The sequence below is a fragment of the Chiloscyllium punctatum genome, unplaced genomic scaffold (assembly GCF_047496795.1).
Source record: "Chiloscyllium punctatum isolate Juve2018m unplaced genomic scaffold, sChiPun1.3 scaffold_562, whole genome shotgun sequence".
NCBI lineage: Eukaryota > Metazoa > Chordata > Chondrichthyes > Orectolobiformes > Hemiscylliidae > Chiloscyllium > Chiloscyllium punctatum.
Window position 1 is genome coordinate 13,540 of NW_027310296.1, and position 23,678 is coordinate 37,217.

The 23,678-nt window shown below is 59.6% G+C and overlaps 1 protein-coding gene across 1 annotated transcript in view; it reads right to left on the reverse strand.

Annotated features, from left to right (window-relative positions):
• The window catches only part of LOC140473268 (voltage-dependent L-type calcium channel subunit alpha-1F-like), a 109,074-nt gene that overhangs the window by 12,427 nt on the left and 72,969 nt on the right, over positions 1–23,678 (reverse strand). The window contains 3 exon segments of the mRNA XM_072567590.1: positions 8,671–8,952; positions 10,427–10,542; positions 19,867–20,015. Coding sequence (XP_072423691.1) covers positions 8,671–8,952; positions 10,427–10,542; positions 19,867–20,015 — 547 coding nt within the window.

Here is a 23,678-nt window from a genome sequence, read left to right on the forward strand (position 1 = left end):
GGAGTGGGGGGGGAGAGTGGGATTAGACTGGGTGGGATATTAAAGGGAGTGGGGAGTGAGTGGGAGAGTGGGATTAGACTGGGTGGGATATTAAAGGGAGAGGGGAGTGAGGGGGAGAGTGGGATTAGACTGGGTGGGATATTAAAGGGAGAGGGGAGTGAGGGGGGAGAGTGGGATTAGACTGGGTGGGATATTAAAGGGAGAGGGGAGTGAGGGGGAGAGTGGGATTAGACTGAGTGGGATATTAAAGGGAGGGAGGGGGAGAGTGGGATTAGACTGGGTGGGATATTAAAGGGAGAGGGGAGTGAGGGGGGAGAGTGGGATGAGACTGGGTGGGATATTAAAGGGAGTGGGGAGTGAGGGGGAGAGTGGGATTAGACTGGGTAGGATATTAAAGGGAGAGGGGAGTGAGGGGGAGAGTGGGATTAGACTGGGTGGGATCTTAAAGGGAGAGGGGAGTGAGGGGGAGAGTGGGATTAGACTGGGTGGGATCTTAAAGGGAGAGGGGAGTGAGGGGGAGAGTGGGATTAGACTGGGTGGGATATTAAAGGGAGAGGGGAGTGAGGGGGAGAGTGGGATTAGACTGGGTGGGGTATTAAAGGGAGTGGGGAGTGAGGGGGGAGAGTGGGATTAGACTGGGTGGGATATTAAAGGGAGTGGGGAGTGAGGGGGGAGAGTGGGATTAGACTGAGTGGGATATTAAAGGGAGAGGGGAGTGAGGGGGAGAGTAGGATTAGACTGGGTGGGATATTAAAGGGAGAGGGGAGTGAGGGGGAGAGTGGGATTAGACTGGGTGGGGTATTAAAGGGAGCAGGGAGTGAGGGGGGTAAGTGGGATTAGACTGGGTGGGATATTAAAGGGAGTGGGGAGTGAGTGGAGAGTGGGATTAGACTGGGTGGGATATTAAAGGGAGAGGGGATTGAGGGGGGAGAGTGGGATTAGACTGGGTGGGATATTAAAGGGAGTGGGGAGTGAGGAGGAGAGTGGGATTAGACTGGGTGGGATATTAAAGGGAGTGGGGAGTGAGGGGAGAGTGGGATTAGACTGGGGGGATATTAAAGGGAGCGGGGAGTGAGGGGGAGAGTGGGATTAGACTGGGTGGGATATTAAAGGGAGTGGGGAGTGAGGGGGGAGAGTGGGATTAGACTGGGTGGGATATTAAAGGGGGAGGGGACTGAGGGGGGAGAGTGGGATTAGACTGGGTGGGATATTAAAGGGAGAGGGGAGTGAGGGGGAGAGTGGGATTAGACTGGGTGGGATATTAAAGGGAGTGAGGGGGGAGAGTGGGATTAGACTGGGTGGGATATTAAAGGGAGTGGGGAGTGAGGGGGGAGAGTGGGATTAGACTGGGTGGGATATTAAAGGGAGTGAGGGGGGAGAGTGGGATTAGACTGGGTGGGATATTAAAGGGAGAGGGGAGTGAGGGGGGAGAGTGGGATTAGACTGGGTGGGATATTAAAGGGAGAGGGGAGTGAGGGGGGAGAGTGGGATTAGACTGGGTGGGATATTAAAGGGAGAGGGGAGTGAGGGGGGAGAGTGGGATTAGACTGGGGGGAATATTAAAGGGAGAGGGGAGTGAGGGGGAGAGTGGGATTAGACTGGGGGGGATTTTAAAGGGAGTTGGGGGGGAGAGTGGGATTAGACTGGGTGGGATATTAAAGGGAGCGGGGAGTGAGGGGGGAGAGTGGGATTAGACTGGGTGGGATATTAAAGGGAGAGGGGAGTGAGGGGGAGAGTGGGATTAGACTGGGTGGGATATTAAAGGGAGTTGGGGGGGAGAGTGGGATTAGACTGGGGGGGATATTAAAGGGAGTGGGGAGTGAGGGGGAGAGTGGGATTAGACTGGGGGGAATATTAAAGGGAGGGGGGAGTGAGGGGGAGAGTGGGATTAGACTGGGTGGGATATTAAAGGGAGTTGGGGGGGAGAGTGGGATTAGACTGGGGGGGATATTAAAGGGAGTTGGGGGGGAGAGTGGGATTAGACTGGGTGGGATATTAAAGGGAGTGGGGAGTGAGGGGGAGAGTGGGATTAGACTGGGGGGGATATTAAAGGGAGTTGGGGGGGAGAGTGGGATTAGACTGAGTGGGATATTAAAGGGAGTGGGGAGTGAGGGGGAGAGTGGGATTAGACTGGGTGGGATATTAAAGGGAGGGGGAGAGTGGGATTAGACTGGGTGGGATATGAAAGGGAGAGGGGAGTGAGGGGGAGAGTGGGATTAGACTGGGTGGGATATTAAAGGGAGCGGGGAGTGAGGGGGGAGAGTGGGATTAGACTGGGTGGGATATTAAAGGGAGTGGGGAGTGAGGGGGAGAGTGGGATTAGACTGGGTGGGGTATTAAAGGGAGAGGGGAGTGAGGGGGGAGAGTGGGATTAGACTGGGGGGAATATTAAAGGGAGGGGGGAGTGAGGGGGAGAGTGGGATTAGACTGGGGGGGATATTAAAGGGAGTTGGGGGGGAGAGTGGGATTAGACTGGGTGGGGTATTAAAGGGAGTGGGGAGTGAGGGGAGAGTGGGATTAGACTGGGTGGGATATTAAAGGGAGCAGGGAACTGAGGGGGGAAAGTGGGATTAGACTGGGTGGGATATTAAAGGGAGTGAGGGGGGAGAGTGGGATTAGACTGGGTGGGATATTAAAGGGAGAGGGGAGTGAGGTGGAGAGTGGGATTAGACTGGGTGGGATATTAAAGGGAGTGAGGGGGGAGAGTGGGATTAGACTGGGTGGGATATTAAAGGGAGTGGGGAGTGAGGGGGGAGAGTGGGATTAGACTGGGTGGGATATTAAAGGGAGAGGGGAGTGAGGGGGAGAGTGGGATTAGACTGGGTGGGATATTAAAGGGAGAGGGGAGTGAGGGGGGAGAGTGGGATTAGACTGGGTGGGATATTAAAGGGAGTGAGGGGGGAGAGTGGGATTAGACTGGGTGGGATATTAAAGGGAGTGGGGAGTGAGGGGGGAGAGTGGGATTAGACTGGGTGGGATATTAAAGGGGGTGGGGAGTGAGGGGGAGAGTGGGATTAGACTGGGTGGGGTATTAAAGGGAGTGGGGAGTGAGGGGGGAGAGTGGGATTAGACTGGGTGGGATATTAAAGGGAGTGAGGGGGGAGAGTGGGATTAGACTGGGTGGGATATTAAAGGGAGAGGGGAGTGAGGGGGAGAGTGGGATTAGACTGGGTGGGATATTAAAGGGAGAGGGGAGTGAGGGGGAGAGTGGGATTAGACTGGGTGGGGTATTAAAGGGTGCGGGGAGTGAGGGGGGAGAGTGGGATTAGACTGGGTGGGGTATTAAAGGGAGCGGGGAGTGAGGGGGAGAGTGGGATTAGACTGGGTGGGATATTAAAGGGAGAGGGGAGTGAGGGGGAGAGTGGGATTAGACTGGGTGGGGTATTAAAGGGTGCGGGGAGTGAGGGGGGAGAGTGGGATTAGACTGGGTGGGATATTAAAGGGAGTTGGGGGGGAGAGTGGGATTAGACTGGGTGGGATATTAAAGGGAGTGGGGAGCGAGGGGGAGAGTGGGATTAGACTGGGTGGGATATTAAAGGGAGTGGGGAGTGAGGGGGGAGAGTGGGATTAGACTGGGTGGGATATTAAAGGGAGCGGGGAGTGAGGGGGAGAGTGGGATTAGACTGGGTGGGATATTAAAGGGAGCGGGGAGTGAGGGGGGAGAGTGGGAGTAGACTGGGTGGGATATTAAAGGGAGAGGGAACTGAGGGGGGAGAGTGGGATTAGACTGGGTGGGATATTAAAGGGAGTGAGGGGGGAGAGTGGGATTAGACTGGGTGGGATATTAAAGGGAGAGGGGAGTGAGGTGGAGAGTGGGATTAGACTGGGTGGGATATTAAAGGGAGAGGGGAGTGAGGGGGAGAGTGGGATTAGACTGGGTGGGGTATTAAAGGGAGTGGGGAGTGAGGGGGAGAGTGGGATTAGACTGGGTGGGATATTAAAGGGAGTGGGGAGTGAGGGGGGAGAGTGGGATTAGACTGGGTGGGATATTAAAGGGGGAGGGGACTGAGGGGGAGAGTGGGATTAGACTGGGTGGGATATTAAAGGGAGTGGGGAGTGAGGGGGGAGAGTGGGATTAGACTGGGTGGGATATTAAAGGGAGTGGGGAGTGAGGGGGAGAGTGGGATTAGACTGGGTGGGATATTAAAGGGAGCAGGGAGTGAGGGGGAGAGTGGGATTAGACTGGGTGGGGTATTAAAGGGAGTGAGGGGGGAGAGTGGGATTAGACTGGGTGGGATATTAAAGGGAGTGGGGAGTGAGGGGGAGAGTGGGGTTAGACTGGGTGGGATATTAAAGGGAGAGGGGAGTGAGGGGGGAGAGTGGGATTAGACTGGGTAGGATATTAAAGGGAGAGGGGAGTGAGGGGGAGAGTGGGATTAGACTGGGTGGGATATTAAAGGGAGAGGGGAGTGAGGGGGAGAGTGGGATTAGACTGGGTGGGATATTAAAGGGAGTGGGGAGTGAGGGGGAGAGTGGCATTAGACTGGGTGGGATATTAAAGGGAGTGGGGAGTGAGGGGGGAGAGTGGGATTAGACTGGGTGGGATATTAAAGGGAGTGAGGGAGGAGAGTGGGATTAGACTGGGTGGGATATTAAAGGGAGTGAGGGGGGAGAGTGGGATTAGACTGGGTGGGATATTAAAGGGAGAGGGGAGTGAGGGGGGAGAGTGGGATTAGACTGGGTGGGATATTAAAGGGCGAGGGGAGTGAGGGGGGAGAGTGGGATTAGACTGGGTGGGGTATTAAAGGGAGTGAGGGGGAGAGAGTGGGATTAGACTGGGTGGGATATTAAAGGGAGTGGGGAGTGAGGGGGGAGAGTGGGATTAGACTGGGTGGGATATTAAAGGGAGTGAGGGGGGAGAGTGGGATTAGACTGGGTGGGATATTAAAGGGAGCGGGGAGTGAGGGGGGAGAGTGGGATTAGACTGGGTGGGATATTAAAGGGAGTGGAGAGTGAGGGGGGAGAGTGGGATTAGACTGGGTGGGGTATTAATGGGTGTGAGGGGGAGAGTGGGATTAGACTGGGTGGGATATTAAAGGGAGTGGGCAGTGAGGGGGGAGAGTGGGATTAGACTGGGTGGGATATTAAAGGGAGTGAGGGGGAGAGTGGGATTAGACTGGGTGGGATATTAAAGGGAGCGGGGAGTGAGGGGGGAGAGTGGGATTAGACTGGGTGGGATATTAAAGGGAGTGGGGAGTGAGGGGGGAGAGTGGGATTAGACTGGGTGGGATATTAATGGGAGTGGGGAGTGAGGGGGAGAGTGGGATTAGACTGGGTGGGATATTAAAGGGGGAGGGGAGTGAGGGGGGAGAGTGGGATTAGACTGGGTGGGATATTAATGGGAGAGGGGAGTGAGGGGGAGAGTGGGATTAGACTGGGTGGGATATTAAAGGGGGAGGGGAGTGAGGGGGAGAGTGGGATTAGACTGGGTGGGATATTAAAGGGAGAGGGGAGTGAGGGGGAGAGTGGGATTAGACTGGGTGGGATATTAATGGGAGAGGGGAGTGAGGGGGGAGAGTGGGATTAGACTGGGTGGGGTATTAAAGGGAGAGGGGAGTGAGGGGGGAGAGTGGGATTAGACTGAATGGGATATTAAAGGGAGAGGGGAGTGAGGGGGAGAGTGGGATTAGACTGGGTGGGATATTAAAGGGAGAGGGGGGGGAGAGTGGGATTAGACTGGGTGGGATATTAAAGGGAGTGGGGAGTGAGGAGGGAGAGTGGGATTAGACTGGGTGGGATATTAAAGGGAGTGGGGAGTGAGGGGGGAGAGTGGGATTAGACTGGGTGGGATATTAAAGGGAGTGAGGGGGGAGAGTGGGATTAGACTGGGTGGGATATTAAAGGGAGCGGGGAGTGAGGGGGGAGAGTGGGATTAGACTGGGTGGGATATTAAAGGGAGTGGGGAGTGAGGGGGAGAGTGGGATTAGACTGGGTGGGGTATTAAAGGGAGAGGGGAGTGAGGGGGAGAGTGGGATTAGACTGGGTGGGATATTAAAGGGGGAGGGGAGTGAGGGGGGAGAGTGGGATTAGACTGGGTGGGGTATTAAAGGGAGTGAGGGGGAGAGTGGGATTAGACTGGGCGGGATATTAAAGGGAGTGAGGGGGGAGAGTGGGATTAGACTGGGTGGGATATTAAAGGGGGAGGGGAGTGAGGGGGGAGAGTGGGATTAGACTGGGTGGGGTATTAAAGGGAGTGAGGGGGAGAGTGGGATTAGACTGGGTGGGATATTAAAGGGAGTGGGGAGTGAGGGGGAGAGTGGGATTAGACTGGGTGGGATATTAAAGGGGGAGGGGAGTGAGGGGGAGAGTGGGATTAGACTGGGTGGGATATTAAAGGGAGTGGGGAGTGAGGGGGAGAGTGGGATTAGACTGGGTGGGATATTAAACGGAGTGGGGAGTGAGGGGGAGAGTGGGATTAGACTGGGTGGGATATTAAAGGGAGAGGGGAGTGAGGGGGAGAGTGGGATTAGACTGGGTGGGATATTAAAGGGGGAGGGGAGTGAGGGGGAGAGTGGGATTAGACTGGGTGGGATATTAAAGGGAGTGGGGAGTGAGGGGGAGAGTGGGATTAGACTGGGTGGGATATTAAAGGGAGTGAGGGGGGAGAGTGGGATTAGACTGGGTGGGATATTAAAGGGAGGGAGGGAGGGGGAGAGTGGGATTAGACTGGGTGGGGTATTAAAGGGAGTGGGGAGTGAGGGGGAGAGTGGGATTAGACTGGGTGGGATATTGAAGGGAGTGGGGAGTGAGGGGGAGAGTGGGATTAGACTGGGTGGGATATTAAAGGGAGTGGGGAGTGAGGGGGAGAGTGGGATTAGACTGGGTGGGGTATTAAAGGGAGTGAGGGGGAGAGTGGGATTAGACAGGGTGGGATATTAAAGGGAGTGGGGAGTGAGGGGGAGAGTGGGATTAGACTGGGTGGGATATTAAAGGGAGTGAGGGGGGAGAGTGGGATTAGACTGGGTGGGATATTAAAGGGAGTGGGGAGTGAGGGGGAGAGTGGGATTAGACTGGGTGGGATATTAAAGGGGGAGGGGAGTGAGGGGGGAGAGTGGGATTAGACTGGGTGGGATATTAAAGGGAGTGGGGAGTGAGGGGGGAGAGTGGGATTAGACTGGGTGGGATATTAAAGGGAGTGGGGAGAGAGGGGGAGAGTGGGATTAGACTGAGTGGGATATTAAAGGGAGAGGGGAGTGAGGGGGGAGAGTGGGATTAGACTGGGTGGGATATTAAAGGGAGCGGGGAGTGAGGGGGAGAGTGGGATTAGACTGGGTGGGATATTAAAGGGAGTGGGGGGGGAGAGTGGGATTAGACTGGGTGGGATATTAAAGGGAGTGGGGAGTGAGGAGGGAGAGTGGGATTAGACTGGGTGGGGTATTAAAGGGAGTGAGGGGGGAGAGTGGGATTAGACTGGGTGGGATATTAAAGGGAGAGGGGAGTGAGGGGGAGAGTGGGATTAGACTGGGTGGGATATTTAAGGGGGAGGGGAGTGAGGGGGAGAGTGGGATTAGACTGGGTGGGATATTAAAGGGAGTGGGGAGAGAGGGGGAGAGTGGGATTAGACTGGGTGGGATATTAAAGGGAGAGGGGAGTGAGGGGGGAGAGTGGGATTAGACTGGGTGGGATATTAAAGGGAGAGGGGAGTGAGGGGGAGAGTGGGATTAGACTGGGTGGGATATTAAAGGGAGTGGGGAGTGAGGGGGGAGAGTGGGATTAGACTGGTTGGGATATTAAAGGGAGTGGGGAGAGAGGGGGAGAGTGGGATTAGACTGGGTGGGATATTAAAGGGAGTGAGGGGGGAGAGTGGGATTAGACTGGGTGGGGTATTAAAGGGAGCGGGGAGTGAGGGGGAGAGTGGGATTAGACTGGGTGGGGTATTAAAGGGAGTGAGGAGTGAGGGGGGAGAGTGGGATTAGACTGGGTGGGATATTAAAGGGAGAGGGGAGTGAGGGGGAGAGTGGGATTAGACTGGGTGGGGTATTAAAGGGAGTGAGGAGTGAGGGGGGAGAGTGGGATTAGACTGGGTGGGATATTAAAGGGAGAGGGGAGTGAGGGGGGAGAGTGGGATTAGACTGGGTGGGATATTAAAGGGAGAGGGGAGTGAGGGGGGAGAGTGGGATTAGACTGGGTGGGATATTAAAGGGAGAGGGGAGTGAGGGGGAGAGTGGGATTAGACTGGGTGGGATATTAAAGGGAGCGGGGAGTGAGGGGGAGAGTGGGATTAGACTGGGTGGGGTATTAAAGGGAGTGGGGAGTGAGGGGGGAGAGTGGGATTAGACTGGGTGGGGTATTAAAGGGAGTGGGGAGTGAGGGGGGAGAGTGGGATTAGACTGGGTGGGATATTAAAGGGAGTGGGGAGTGAGGGGAGAGTGGGATTAGACTGGGTGGGATATTAAAGGGGGAGGGGAGTGAGGGGGGAGAGTGGGATTAGACTGGGTGGGGTATTAAAGGGAGTGGGGAGTGAGGGGGAGAGTGGGATTAGACTGGGTGGGATATTAAAGGGAGTGAGGGGGAGAGTGGGATTAGACTGGGTGGGATATTAAAGGGAGAGGGGAGTGAGGGGGAGAGTGGGATTAGACTGGGTGGGATATTAAAGGGAGTGAGGGGGAGAGTGGGATTAGACTGGGTGGGATTGCAGCAGCAGCAAGGGCTGAAGGGCCTCAGACTCACCGCCTCCACCAGGCTGTCTGCGCTGCCTTGCCTCTCGTTGTGCGTGTAGCCCAGGGGCCCTGGGACCCTCAGCCTGGACCCCGCGAGCCCCCCGTACGGTTCACCGGGCTCCTCTTCCTCCTCCCAGCGGCCTGGATCCAGCCCGTTCGGCCCTCTCCTGCTGTCCCTCCAGCCCCCCTCGGGCTGCACCAAGATCAGGGGGGCGTAAAGCAGGCAGCCGCGCCGGGGCGGGTGGGGGCTGGCCCAGGAGGGGGTGGACGATCCCCTGGGGGAGCCGCGCCCCTGTCACGGCCAAGAAACAGCCCCCCGTTAGCCTCCGGGGTGGCCGTGGGATAGTACTGGAATGGCCTCCCTCCCCTTCACCCCAACCCTTCGCCCGGCACCAATTTTCCCAGCCCTCGGCTATTCGACTGAGGAAGGCGGCACAGACTGAATGCGTCACCCAATCCCGTCTCCGCCCTCAACCCCCTCCTGGTCCATGCGTCCCGCTTCCCCCCACCCCCCGCCCCGCCCTGCCCCACCTCCCAAAAACTGCAAGGGGGCACCCTGACCCCCTTGAGATCGCCCGGATTCCGACGGCTATTCGACCAAGGGAGCCATCGCAGACGGACAACAGCTCTGCCGGGTCGGCTCTGCCCGGTCCACCCCCCCCCCCACCCCCACAACGCTTCACCTTCCATTCCCCTCCTCACCCCACAACCCTCCCCCCCCCCCCCCCCCTCCACCACTGGGGGGGCGGGGGAAAGAAACCTCCCCTTCACCCCCACACCCACCCACCCACCCACCCCCGCCAACCTTGCCCCCACCCCGTCGAGCAATTTGTGTAGCATCTGCATCTCACTGCCTCTTGCTGAACGGCCTCCTGTTCCTGTGTAACAGGCTGGAGGAGGAGGGGCTGAATGGCCTCGTGTTCCTGTGTAACAGGCTGGAGGAGTAGGAGGGGGCTGAATGGCCTCCTGTCCCTGTGTAACAGGCTGGAGGAGTAGGAGGGGGCTGAATGGCCTCCTGTTCCTGTGTAACAGGCTGGAGGGAGGGAGGGGCTGAATGGCCTCCTGTTCCTGTGTAACAGGCTGGAGGGAGGGAGGGGCTGAATGGCCTCCTGTTCCTGTGTAACAGGCTGGAGGAGGGGCTGAATGGCCTCGTGTTCCTGTGTAACAGGCTGGAGGAGGAGGGGCTGAATAGCCTCCTGTTCCTGTGTAACAGGCTGGAGGAGGAGGAGGGGGCTGAATGGCCTCCTGTCCCTGTGTAACAGGCTGGAGGAGGAGGGACTGAATGGCCTCCTGTTCCTGTGTAACAGCTGGAGGAGGAGGAGGGGCTGAATGGCCTCCTGTCCCTGTGTAACAGGCTGGAGGAGGACGGGCTGAATGGCCTCCTGTTCCTGTGTAACAGGCTGGAGGAGGAGGGGCTGAATGGCCTCCTGTTCCTGTGTAACAGGCTGGAGGAGGAGGGGCTGAATGGCCTCGTGTTCCTGTGTAACAGGCTGGAGGAGGAGGGGCTGAATGGCCTCCTGTCCCTGTGTAACAGGCTGGAGGAGGAGGAGGGGCTGAATGGCCTCCTGTTCCTGTGTAACAGGCTGGAGGAGGAGGAGGGGCCGAATGGCCTCCTGTTGCTCCCTCGTTCTTCGGGAGAGACTCTGGCGAGCGGGGAAAACCCCTCCCCTGAAGGATCCAGACTCCCCTTTCCCCTCCACCCCCTCCCCCCACCCCCCCGGGGGGGGGGGAGGGGGGAAGCTCCGAGGGTGAGGGGCATGACTGACCTGTTGCTGGGGGGATCGCCGGGGGTGTTTGCGAGGGTGGTAGGTGCCAGGCAGCGGGACATCGTCACTGCTGTCATTACCAGCCAAACACTGGAAGGTGAACGCACTCGGTCTGTCTGTGAATAAAACACAGTAGGAGATCGATACCCTACTCGGGGGAGAGATGGGGGGGGCAGTGGGATTAGTCTGGGGATCGATACCCTGGCTCAGGGGGAGAGAGAGAGGGGACAGTGGGATTAGTGTGGGGATTGATACCCGGGCTAGGGGGAGAGAGAGAGAGGGGGTCAGTGGGATTAGTCTGGGGATCGATACAGGGCTAGGGGGAGAGAGAGAGAGGGGGACAGTGGGATTAGTCTGGGGATAGATACAGGGCTACGGGGAGAGAGAGAGAGAGGGGGTCAGTGGGATTAGTCTGGGGATAGATACAGGGCTACGGGGAGAGAGAGAGAGAGGGGGTCAGTGGGATTAGTCTGGGGATAGATACAGGGCTACGGGGAGAGAGAGAGAGAGGGGGTCAGTGGGATTAGTCTGGGGATGGATACAGGGCTATGGGGAGAGAGAGAGAGGGGGGGACAGTGGGATTAGTCTGGGGATGGATACAGGGCTATGGGGAGAGAGAGAGAGGGGGGGACAGTGGGATTAGTCTGGGGATCGATACCCGGGCTAGGGGGAGAGAGAGAGGGGGGACAGTGGGATTAGTCTGGGGATCGATACCCGGGCTAGGGGGAGAGAGAGAGAGGGGACAGTGGGATTAGTCTGGGGATCGATACCCGGGCTAGGGGGAGAGAGAGAGAGAGAGGGGACAGTGGGATTAGTCTGGGGATCGATACCCGGGCTCAGGGGGAGAGAGAGAGAGAGGGGGGGCTGTGGGATTAGTTTGGGGATAGATACCTGGGCTATGGGGAGAGAGAGAGAGAGGGGGTCAGTGGGATTAGTCTGGGGATAGATACCTGGGCTAGGGGGAGAGAGAGAGAGAGAGGGGGACAGTGGGATTAGTCTGGGGATAGATACCTGGGCTAGGGGGAGAGAGAGAGAGGGGGGGTCAGTGGGATTAGTCTGGGGATCGATACCCGGGCTAGGGGGAGAGAGAGAGAGAGAGGGGGACAGTGGGATTAGTCTGGGGATCGATACCTGGGCTAGGGGGAGAGAGAGAGAGGGGACAGTGGGATTAGTCTGGGGATCGATACCCGGGCTAGGGGGAGAGAGAGAGAGGAGACAGTGAGATTAGTCTGGGGATCGATACAGGGCTATGGGGGAGAGACAGAGAGGGGACAGTGGGATTAGTCTGGGGATCGATACCAGGGCTCAGGGGGAGAGAGAGAGAGGGGGGACAGTGGGATTAGTCTGGGGATCGATACCCAGGCTAGGGAGAGAGAGAGAGGGGGGGGACAGTGGGATTAGTCTGGGGATCGATACCCGGGCTAGTGGGAGAGAGAGAGAGAGAGAGGGGACAGTGGGATTAGTCTGGGGATCGATACCCGGGCTCAGGGGGAGAGAGAGAGAGGGGGACAGTGGGATTAGTCTGGGGATCGATACAGGGCTAGGGGGAGAGAGAGAGAGAGGGGACAGTGGGATTAGTCTGGGGATCGATACCCGGGCTAGGGGGGGAGAGAGAGAGAGAGGGGGGGCTGTGGGATTAGTTTGGGGATAGATACCTGGGCTAGGGGGAGAGAGAGAGAGAGGGGGTCAGTGGGATTAGTCTGGGGATGGATACAGGGCTATGGGGAGAGAGAGAGAGGGGGGGACAGTGGGATTAGTCTGGGGATGGATACAGGGCTATGGGGAGAGAGAGAGAGGGGGGGTCAGTGGGATTAGTCTGGGGATCGATACCAGGGCTAGGGGGGGAGAGAGAGAGAGAGGGGGGGCTGTGGGATTAGTTTGGGGATAGATACCTGGGCTAGGGGGAGAGAGAGAGAGAGGGGGTCAGTGGGATTAGTCTGGGGATGGATACAGGGCTATGGGGAGAGAGAGAGAGGGGGGGACAGTGGGATTAGTCTGGGGATCGATACAGGGCTATGGGGGAGAGACAGAGAGGGGACAGTGGGATTAGTCTGGGGATCGATACCAGGGCTCAGGGGGAGAGAGAGAGAGGGGGGACAGTGGGATTAGTCTGGGGATCGATACCCAGGCTAGGGAGAGAGAGAGAGGGGGGGGACAGTGGGATTAGTCTGGGGATCGATACCCGGGCTAGTGGGAGAGAGAGAGAGAGAGAGGGGACAGTGGGATTAGTCTGGGGATCGATACCCGGGCTAGGGGGAGAGAGAGAGGGGGGGGACAGTGGGATTAGTCTGGGGATCGTTACCCAGGCTAGGGGGAGAGAGAGAGAGAGGGGGCAGTGGGATTAGTCTGGGGATCGATACCCGGGCTATGGGGGAGAGAGAGAGAGAGGGGGACAGTGGGATTAGTCTGGGGATCGATACAGGGCTATGGGGGAGAGAGAGAGAGAGAGGGGACAGTGGGATTAGTCTGGGGATCGATACAGGGCTATGGGGGAGAGAGAGAGAGAGGGGGGACAGTGGGATTAGTCTGGTGATCAATACCCGGGCTAGGGGGAGAGAGAGAGAGGGGGGACAGTGGGATTAGTCTGGGGATCGATACAGGGCTATGGGGAGAGAGAGAGAGGGGGGACAGTGGGATTAGTCTGGGGATCGATACAGGGCTCGGGGGAGAGAGAGAGAGAGGGACGGTGGGATTAGTCTGGGGATCGATACCCGGGCTAGGGGGAGAGAGAGAGAGAGGGGACAGTGGGATTAGTCTGGGGATCGATACCCTGGCTAGTGGGAGAGAGAGAGGGGGGACAGTGGGATTAGTCTGGGGATCGATACCCGGGCTAGGGGGAGAGAGAGAGAGGAGACAGTGAGATTAGTCTGGGGATCGATACAGGGCTATGGGGGAGAGAGAGAGAGAGGGGACAGTGGGATTAGTCTGGGGATCGATACCCGGGCTAGTGGGGGAGAGAGAGAGGGGACAGTGGGATTAGTCTGGGGATCGATACCCGGGCTAGGGGGAGAGAGAGAGAGGGGACAGTGGGATTAGTCTGGGGATCGATACAGGGCGATGGGGAGAGAGAGAGAGAGGGGACAGTGGGATTAGTCTGGGGATCGATACCCGAGCTCGGGGGAGAGAGAGAGGGGGACAGTGGGATTAGTCTGGGGATCGATACCCGGGCTCGGGGGAGAGAGAGAGAGGGGACAGTGGGATTAGTCTGGGGATCGATACCCGGGCTAGGGGGAGAGAGAGAGAGGAGACAGTGAGATTAGTCTGGGGATCGATACAGGGCTATGGGGGAGAGAGAGAGAGAGGGGACAGTGGGATTAGTCTGGGGATCGATACCCGGGCTAGTGGGGGAGAGAGAGAGGGGACAGTGGGATTAGTCTGGGGATCGATACCTGGGCTAGGGGGAGAGAGAGAGAGGGGACAGTGGGATTAGTCTGGGGATCGATACAGGGCGATGGGGAGAGAGAGAGAGAGGGGACAGTGGGATTAGTCTGGGGATCGATACCCGAGCTCGGGGGAGAGAGAGAGGGGGACAGTGGGATTAGTCTGGGGATCGATACCCGGGCTCGGGGGAGAGAGAGAGAGGGGACAGTGGGATTAGTCTGGGGATCGATACAGGGCTAGGGGGAGAGAGAGAGAGGGGACAGTGGGATTAGTCTGGGGATCGATACCCGGGCTCAGGGGGAGAGAGTGAGGGGACAGTGGGATTAGTCTGGGGATCGATACCCGGGCTCAGGGGGAGAGAGAGAGAGAGGGGACAGTGGGATTAGTCTGGGGATCGATACAGGGCTAGGGGGAGAGAGAGAGAGAGAGGGGACAGTGGGATTAGTCTGGGGATCGATACCCGGGCTAGGGGGAGAGAGAGAGGGGGGGGACAGTGGGATTAGTCTGGGGATCGATACCCGGGCTAGTGGGAGAGAGAGAGAGAGAGAGAGAGGGGACAGTGGGATTAGTCTGGGGATCGATACCCGGGCTAGGGGGAGAGAGAGAGGGGGGGGACAGTGGGATTAGTCTGGGGATCGTTACCCGGGCTAGGGGGAGAGAGAGAGAGGGGGGACAGTGGGATTTGTCTGGGGATCGATACCTGGGCTATGGGGAGAGAGAGAGAGGGGGACAGTGGGATTAGTCTGGGGATCGATACAGGGCTATGGGGGAGAGAGAGAGAGAGGGGGACAGTGGGATTAGTCTGGGGATCGATACCCGGGCTCAGGGGGAGAGAGAGAGAGGGGGACAGTGGGATTAGTCTGGGGATCGATACAGGGCTAGGGGGAGAGAGAGAGAGAGGGGAGAGTGGGATTAGTCTGGGGATCGATACCCGGGCTAGGGGGGGAGAGAGAGAGAGAGGGGGGGCTGTGGGATTAGTTTGGGGATAGATACCTGGGCTAGGGGGAGAGAGAGAGAGAGGGGGTCAGTGGGATTAGTCTGGGGATGGATACAGGGCTATGGGGAGAGAGAGAGAGGGGGGGACAGTGGGATTAGTCTGAGGATGGATACAGGGCTATGGGGAGAGAGAGAGAGGGGGGGTCAGTGGGATTAGTCTGGGGATCGATACCAGGGCTAGGGGGGGAGAGAGAGAGAGAGGGGGGGCTGTGGGATTAGTTTGGGGATAGATACCTGGGCTAGGGGGAGAGAGAGAGAGAGGGGGTCAGTGGGATTAGTCTGGGGATGGATACAGGGCTATGGGGAGAGAGAGAGAGGGGGGGACAGTGGGATTAGTCTGGGGATCGATACAGGGCTATGGGGGAGAGACAGAGAGGGGACAGTGGGATTAGTCTGGGGATCGATACCAGGGCTCAGGGGGAGAGAGAGAGAGGGGGGACAGTGGGATTAGTCTGGGGATCGATACCCAGGCTAGGGAGAGAGAGAGAGGGGGGGGACAGTGGGATTAGTCTGGGGATCGATACCCGGGCTAGTGGGAGAGAGAGAGAGAGAGAGGGGACAGTGGGATTAGTCTGGGGATCGATACCCGGGCTAGGGGGAGAGAGAGAGGGGGGGGACAGTGGGATTAGTCTGGGGATCGTTACCCAGGCTAGGGGGAGAGAGAGAGAGAGGGGGCAGTGGGATTAGTCTGGGGATCGATACCCGGGCTATGGGGGAGAGAGAGAGAGAGGGGGACAGTGGGATTAGTCTGGGGATCGATACAGGGCTATGGGGGAGAGAGAGAGAGAGAGGGGACAGTGGGATTAGTCTGGGGATCGATACCTGGGCTATGGGGGAGAGAGAGAGAGAGGGGGACAGTGGGATTAGTCTGGGGATCGATACAGGGCTATGGGGGAGAGAGAGAGAGAGGGGGACAGTGGGATTAGTCTGGGGATCGATACCCGGGATAGGTGGAGAGACGGGGGGGGACAGTGGGATTAGTCTGGGGATCGATACCCGGGCTAGGTGGAGAAGGGGGGGGGGGGACAGTGGGATTAGTCTGGGGATCGATACCCGGGCTAGGGGGAGAGAGAGAGAGGGGGGACAGTGGGATTAATCTGGTGATCAATACCCGGGCTAGGGGGAGAGAGAGAGAGGGGGGACAGTGGGATTAGTCTGGGGATCGATACAGGGCTATGGGGAGAGAGAGCGGGGGGGCAGTGGGATTAGTCTGGGGATCGATACAGGGCTCGGGGGAGAGAGAGAGAGAGGGACGGTGGGATTAGTCTGGGGATCGATACCCGGGCTAGGGGGAGAGAGAGAGAGAGGGGACAGTGGGATTAGTCTGGGGATCGATACCCTGGCTAGTGGGAGAGAGAGAGGGGGGACAGTGGGATTAGTCTGGGGATCGATACCCGGGCTAGGGGGAGAGAGAGAGAGGAGACAGTGAGATTAGTCTGGGGATCGATACAGGGCTATGGGGGAGAGAGAGAGAGAGGGGACAGTGGGATTAGTCTGGGGATCGATACCCGGGCTAGTGGGGGAGAGAGAGAGGGGACAGTGGGATTAGTCTGGGGATCGATACCCGGGCTAGGGGGAGAGAGAGAGAGGGGACAGTGGGATTAGTCTGGGGATCGATACAGGGCGATGGGGAGAGAGAGAGAGAGGGGACAGTGGGATTAGTCTGGGGATCGATACCCGAGCTCGGGGGAGAGAGAGAGGGGGACAGTGGGATTAGTCTGGGGATCGATACCCGGGCTCGGGGGAGAGAGAGAGAGGGGACAGTGGGATTAGTCTGGGGATCGATACCCGGGCTAGGGGGAGAGAGAGAGAGGAGACAGTGAGATTAGTCTGGGGATCGATACAGGGCTATGGGGGAGAGAGAGAGAGAGGGGACAGTGGGATTAGTCTGGGGATCGATACCCGGGCTAGTGGGGGAGAGAGAGAGGGGACAGTGGGATTAGTCTGGGGATCGATACCTGGGCTAGGGGGAGAGAGAGAGAGGGGACAGTGGGATTAGTCTGGGGATCGATACAGGGCGATGGGGAGAGAGAGAGAGAGGGGACAGTGGGATTAGTCTGGGGATCGATACCCGAGCTCGGGGGAGAGAGAGAGGGGGACAGTGGGATTAGTCTGGGGATCGATACCCGGGCTCGGGGGAGAGAGAGAGAGGGGACAGTGGGATTAGTCTGGGGATCGATACAGGGCTAGGGGGAGAGAGAGAGAGGGGACAGTGGGATTAGTCTGGGGATCGATACCCGGGCTCAGGGGGAGAGAGTGAGGGGACAGTGGGATTAGTCTGGGGATCGATACCCGGGCTCAGGGGGAGAGAGAGAGAGAGGGGACAGTGGGATTAGTCTGGGGATCGATACAGGGCTAGGGGGAGAGAGAGAGAGAGAGAGGGGACAGTGGGATTAGTCTGGGGATCGATACCCGGGCTAGGGGGAGAGAGAGAGGGGGGGGACAGTGGGATTAGTCTGGGGATCGATACCCGGGCTAGTGGGAGAGAGAGAGAGAGAGAGAGAGGGGACAGTGGGATTAGTCTGGGGATCGATACCCGGGCTAGGGGGAGAGAGAGAGGGGGGGGACAGTGGGATTAGTCTGGGGATCGTTACCCGGGCTAGGGGGAGAGAGAGAGAGGGGGGACAGTGGGATTTGTCTGGGGATCGATACCTGGGCTATGGGGAGAGAGAGAGAGGGGGACAGTGGGATTAGTCTGGGGATCGATACAGGGCTATGGGGGAGAGAGAGAGAGAGGGGGACAGTGGGATTAGTCTGGGGATCGATACCCGGGATAGGTGGAGAGACGGGGGGGGACAGTGGGATTAGTCTGGGGATCGATACCGGGGCTAGGGGGAGAGATAGAGGGGGGACAGTGATATTATTCTGGGGATCGATACCCGGGCTAGGTGGAGAGAGGGGGGGGGGGACAGTGGGATTAGTCTGGGGATCGATACCCGGGCTAGGGGGAGAGAGAGGAGGGGGGACAGTGGGATTAGTCTGGGGATCGATACCCGGGCTAGGGGGAGAGAGAGAGAGGGGGGACAGTGGGATTAGTCTGGTGATCGATACCCGGGCGAGGGGGAGAGAGAGAGAGGGGGGACAGTAGGATTAGTCTGGGGATCGATACCCAGGCTAGGTGGAGAGAGGGGGGGGGGACAGTGGGATTAGTCTGGGGATCGATACCGGGGCTAGGGGGAGAGAGAGAGGGGGGATAGTGGGATTAGTCTGGGGATCGATACCCGGGCTCAGGGGGAGAGAGGGAGAGAGGGGACAGTGGGATTAGTCTGGGGATCGATACAGGGCTATGGGGAGAGAGAGAGTGGGGGGACAGTGGGATTAGTCTGGGGATCGATACCCGGGCTAGGGGGAGAGAGAGAGAGGGGACAGTGGGATTAGTCTGGGGATCGATACCCGGGCTAGGGGGAGAGAGAGAGAGGGGACAGTGGGATTAGTCTGGGGATAGATACCCGGGCTAGGGGGAGCGAGAGAGCAGGGGACAGTGGGATTAGTCTGGGGATCGATTCCCGGGCGAGGGGGAGAGAGAGAGGGGACAGTGGGATTAGTCTGGGGATCGATACCCGGGCTAGGGGGAGAGAGAGAGAGGGGGGACAGTGGGATTAGTCTGAGGATCGATACCTGGGCTAAGGGGAGAGAGAGAGGGGGGACAGTGGGATTAGTCTGGCGATTGATACCCGGGCTCGAGGGAGAGAGAGAGAGAGGACAGTGGGATTAGTCTGGGGATCGATACCCGGGCTAGGGGGAGAGAGCGGGGACAGTGGGATTAGTCTGGGGATCGATACCCGGGCTAGGGGGAGAGAGAGAGTGGGGGACAGTGGGATTAGTTTCGGGATCGATACAGGGCTATGGGGAGAGAGAGAGAGGGGACAGTGGGATTAGAATCGGGATTGATACAGGGCGATGGGGAGTGAGAGTGGGGGGCAGTGGGATTAGTTTCGGAATAGATACAGGGCTATGGGGAGAGAGAGAGTGGGGGACAGTGGGATTAGTTTCGGGATCGATACAGGGCTATGGGGAGAGAGAGAGTGGGGGGCAGTGGGATTAGTTTGGGGACTGATACAGGGCTATGGGGAGAGAGCGGGGCAGTGGGATTAGTTTGGGGATCGATACAGGGCTATGGGGAGAGAGAGTGGGGGGCAGTGGGATTAGTTTGGGGATCGATACAGGGCTATGGGGAGAGAGAGAGTGGGGGACAGTGGGATTAGTTTCGGGATCGATACAGGGCTATGGGGAGAGAGAGAGTGGGGGGCAGTGGGATTAGTTTGGGGACTGATACAGGGCTATGGGGAGAGAGCGGGGCAGTGGGATTAGTTTGGGGATCGATACAGGGCTATGGGGAGAGAGAGTGGGGGGCAGTGGGATTAGTTTGGGGATCGATACAGGGCTATGGGGAGAGAGAGTGGGGGGCAGTGGGATTAGTTTGGGGATCGATACAGGGCTATGGGGAGAGTGTGGGGCAGTGGGATTAGTTTGGGGATGGATACAGGGCTATGGGGAGAGAGCGGGGCAGTGGGATTAGTTTGGGGATTGATACAGGGCTATGGGGAGAGAGAGCGGGGGGACAGTGGGATTAGTTTGGGGATGGATACAGGGCTATGGGGAGAGAGAGAGAGGGGGACAGTGGGATTAGTTTGGGGATGGATACAGGGCTATGGGGAGAGAGAGTGGGGCAGTGGGATTAGTTTGGGGATCGATACAGGGCTATGGGGAGAGAGAGCAGGGACAGTGGGATTAGTTTGGGGATTGATGCAGGGCTATGGGGAGAGAGAGTGGGGCAGTGGGATTAGTTTGGGGATCGATACAGGGCTATGGGGAGAGAGAGCGGGGGACAGTGGGATTAGTTTGGGGGTGGATACAGGGCTATGGGGAGAGAGAGAGGGGGGACAGTGGGATTAGTTTGGGGGTGGATACAGGGCTATGGAGAGAGAGCAGGGACAGTGGGATTAGTTTGGGGGTGGATACAGGGCTATGGGGAGAGAGCGGGGACAGTGGGATTAGTTTGGGGATTGATACAGGGCTGTGGGGAGAGAATGGGGATGCAGGGTAGTTTCCAGGCTCTGTACCTGCTGGTGTCGGGGGCAAACGTCGCCTTCGAGTGACCAGACTTCCCTCTTTATGCCCATTGGGCACAGCTTTGCAGGAGCTGGACGTGCTGGGTCTCAGATCAGAGTTCTGCAGATTGCAGTAGCCATTACACTCCACCGCCTCCTGCCTGTCACAGGGTGAAATGCCACCAGGTGAGAGCTGGATAAGACGGGCCTACCCCACTCGCACCAGGGGGCGGGTGCTGTGGGAGGGTCAGTGCTGAGGGAGTGGGCGCTGTGGGAGGGTCAGTGCTGAGGGAGTGGGCGCTGTGGGAGGGTCAGTGCTGAGGGAGGGTCAGTGCTGAGGGAGTGGGGGCTGTGGGAGGGTCAGTGCTGAGAGAGTGGGCGCTGTGGGAGGGTCAGTGCTGAGGGAGTGGGGGCTGTGGGAGGGTCAGTGCTGAGGGAGGGACAGTGCTGAGGGAGTGGGTGCTGAGGGAGGGACAGTGCTGAGGGAGTGGGGGCTGTGGGAGGGTCAGTGCTGAGGGAGGGTCAGTGCTGTGGGAGTGGGCGCTGTGGGAGGGTCAGTGCTGAGGGAGGGACAGTGCTGAGGGAGGGACAGTGCTGAGGGAGTGGGTGCTGAGGGAGGGTCAGTGCTGAGGGAGTGGGGGCTGTGGGAGGGACAGTGCTGAGGGAGTGGATGCTGAGGGAGTGGGCGCTGTGGGAGGGTCAGTGCTGAGGGAGTGGGCACTGTGGGAGGGTCAGTGCTGAGGGAGTGGGCGCTGTGGGAGGGTCAGTGCTGAGGGAGTGGGCGCTGTGGGAGGGTCAGTGCTGAGGGAGTGGGCGCTGTGGGAGGGTCAGTGCTGAGGGAGTGGGTGCTGTGGGAGGGTCAGTGCTGAGGGAGGGTCAGTGCTGAGGGAGTGGGTGCTGTGGGAGGGTCAGTGCTGAGGGAGTGGGCGCTGTGGGAGGGTCAGTGCTGAGGGAGTGGGTGCTGTGGGAGGGTCAGTGCTGAGGGAGGGTCAGTGCTGAGGGACCGGGCGCTGTGGGAGGGTCAGTGCTGAGGGAGTGGGCGCTGAGGGAGGGTCGGCGCTGAGGGAGGGTCAGTGCTGAGGGAGTGGGCGCTGTGGGAGGGTCAGTGCTGAGGGAGGGTCAGTGCTGAGGGAGTGGGTGCTGTGGGAGGGTCAGTGCTGAGGGAGTGGGCGCTGAGGGAGGGTCGGCGCTGAGGGAGGGTCAGTGCTGAGGGAGTGGGGGCTGTGGGAGGGTCAGTGCTGAGGGAGTGGGGGCTGTGGGAGGGTCAGTGCTGAGGGAGTGGGGGCTGTGGGAGGGTCAGTGCTGAGGGAGTGGGCGCTGTGGGAGGGTCAGTGCTGAGGGAGTGGGGGCTGTGGGAGGGTCAGTGCTGAGGGAGTGGGGGCTGTGGGAGGGTCAGTGCTGTGGGAGGGTCAGTGCTGAGGGAGTGGGGGCTGTGGGAGGGTCAGTGCTGAGGGAGTGGGTGCTGTGGGAGGGTCAGTGCTGAGGGAGTGGGTGCTGTGGGAGGGTCAGTGCTGAGGGAGTGGGCGCTGTGGGAGGGTCAGTGCTGAGGGAGTGGGTGCTGTGGGAGGGTCAGTGCTGAGGGAGTGGGGGCTGTGGGAGGGTCAGTGCTGAGGGAGTGGGGGCTGTGGGAGGGTCAGTGCTGAGGGAGGGTCAGTGCTGAGGGAGTGGGGGCTGTGGGAGGGTCAGTGCTGAGGGAGTGGGCGCTGTGGGAGGGTCAGTGCTGAGGGAGTGGGCGCTGTGGGAGGGTCAGTGCTGAGGGAGTGGGGGCTGTGGGAGGGTCAGTGCTGAGGGAGGGTCAGTGCTGAGGGAGTGGGTGCTGTGGGAGGGTCAGTGCTGAGGGAGGGTCGGCGCTGTGGGAGGGTCAGTGCTGAGGGAGTGGGGGCTGTGGGAGGGTCAGTGCTGAGGGAGGGTCAGTGCTGAGGGAGGGTCAGTGCTGAGGGAGCGGGGGCTGTGGGAGGGTCAGTGCTGAGAGAGTGGGGGCTGTGGGAGGGTCAGTGCTGAGGGAGTGGGCGCTGAGGGAGGGTCAGTGCTGAGGGAGTGGGTGCTGTGGGAGGGTCAGTGCTGAGGGAGTGGGGGCTGTGGGAGGGTCAGTGCTGAGGGAGGGTCAGTGCTGAGGGAGTGGGGGCTGTGGGAGGGTCAGTGCTGAGGGAGTGGGGGCTGTGGGAGGGTCAGTGCTGAGGGAGTGGGTGCTGTGGGAGGGTCAGTGCTGAGGGAATGGGGGCTGTGGGAGGGTCAGTGCTGAGGGAGTGGGTGCTGTGGGAGGGTCAGTGCTGAGGGAGGGTCAGTGCTGTGGGAGGGTCAGTGCTGAGGGAGTGGGCACTGTGGGAGGGTCAGTGCTGAGGGAGTGGGGGCTGTGGGAGGGTCAGTGCTGAGGGAGGGTCAGTGCTGAGGGAGTGGGGGCTGTGGGAGGGTCAGTGCTGAGGGAGTGGGGGCTGTGGGCGGGTCAGTGCTGAGGGAGTGGGTGCTGTGGGAGGGTCAGTGCTGAGGGAGTGGGTGCTGTGGGAGGGTCAGTGCTGTGTGAGGGTCAGTGCTGAGGGAGTGGGTGCTGTGGGAGGGTCAGTGCTGAGGGAGGGTCAGTGCTGAGGGAGGGTCAGTGCTGTGGGAGGGTCAGTGCTGAGGGAGCGGGTGCTGTGGGGAGGGTCGGTGCTGAGGGAGGGTCAGTGCTGAGGGAGGGTCAGTGCTGTGGGAGGGTCAGTGCTGTGGGAGGGTCAGTGCTGAGGGAGTGGGTGCTGTGGGAGGGTCAGTGCTGTGCGAGGGTCAGTGCTGAGGGAGGGTCAGTGCTGAGGGAGTGGGGGCTGTGGGAGGGTCAGTGCTGAGGGAGGGTCAGTGCTGAGGGAGTGGGCCCTGTGGGAGGGTCAGTGCTGAGGGAGCGGGCGCTGTGGGAGGGTCAGTGCTGAGGGAGTGGGGGCTGTGGGAGGGTCAGTGCTGAGGAGGGTCAGTGCTGTGGGAGTGGGCGCTGTGGGAGGGTCAGTGCTGAGGGAGGGACAGTGCTGAGGGAGGGACAGTGCTGAGGGAGTGGGTGCTGAGGGAGGGTCAGTGCTGAGGGAGTGGGGGCTGTGGGAGGGACAGTGCTGAGGGAGTGGATGCTGAGGGAGTGGGCGCTGTGGGAGGGTCAGTGCTGAGGGAGTGGGCGCTGTGGGAGGGTCAGTGCTGAGGGAGTGGGCGCTGTGGGAGGGTCAGTGCTGAGGGAGTGGGCGCTGTGGGAGGGTCAGTGCTGAGGGAGTGGGTGCTGTGGGAGGGTCAGTGCTGAGGGAGGGTCAGTGCTGAGGGAGGGTCAGTGCTGAGGGAGTGGGTGCTGTGGGAGGGTCAGTGCTGAGGGAGTGGGCGCTGTGGGAGGGTCAGTGCTGAGGGAGGGTCAGTGCTGAGGGAGTGGGTGCTGTGGGAGGGTCAGTGCTGAGGGAGTGGGGGCTGTGAGGGTCAGTGCTGAGGGAGTGGGGGCTGTGGGAGGGTCAGGGCTGAGGGAGGGTCAGTGCTGAGGGAGGGTCAGTGCTGAGGGAGTGGGCGCTGTGGGAGGGTCAGTGCTGAGGGAGTGGGCGCTGTGGGAGGGTCAGTGCTGAGGGAGTGGGTGCTGTGGGAGGGTCAGTGCTGAGGGAGTGGGCGCTGAGGGAGGGTCGGCGCTGAGGGAGGGTCAGTGCTGAGGGAGTGGGCGCTGTGGAGGGTCAGTGCTGAGGGAGTGGGGGCTGTGGGAGGGTCAGTGCTGAGGGAGTGGGGGCTGTGGGAGGGTCAGTGCTGAGGGAGTGGGTGCTGTGGGAGGGTCAGTGCTGAGGGAGTGGGGGCTGTGGGAGGGTCAGCGCTGAGGGAGTGGGGGCTGTGGGAGGGTCAGT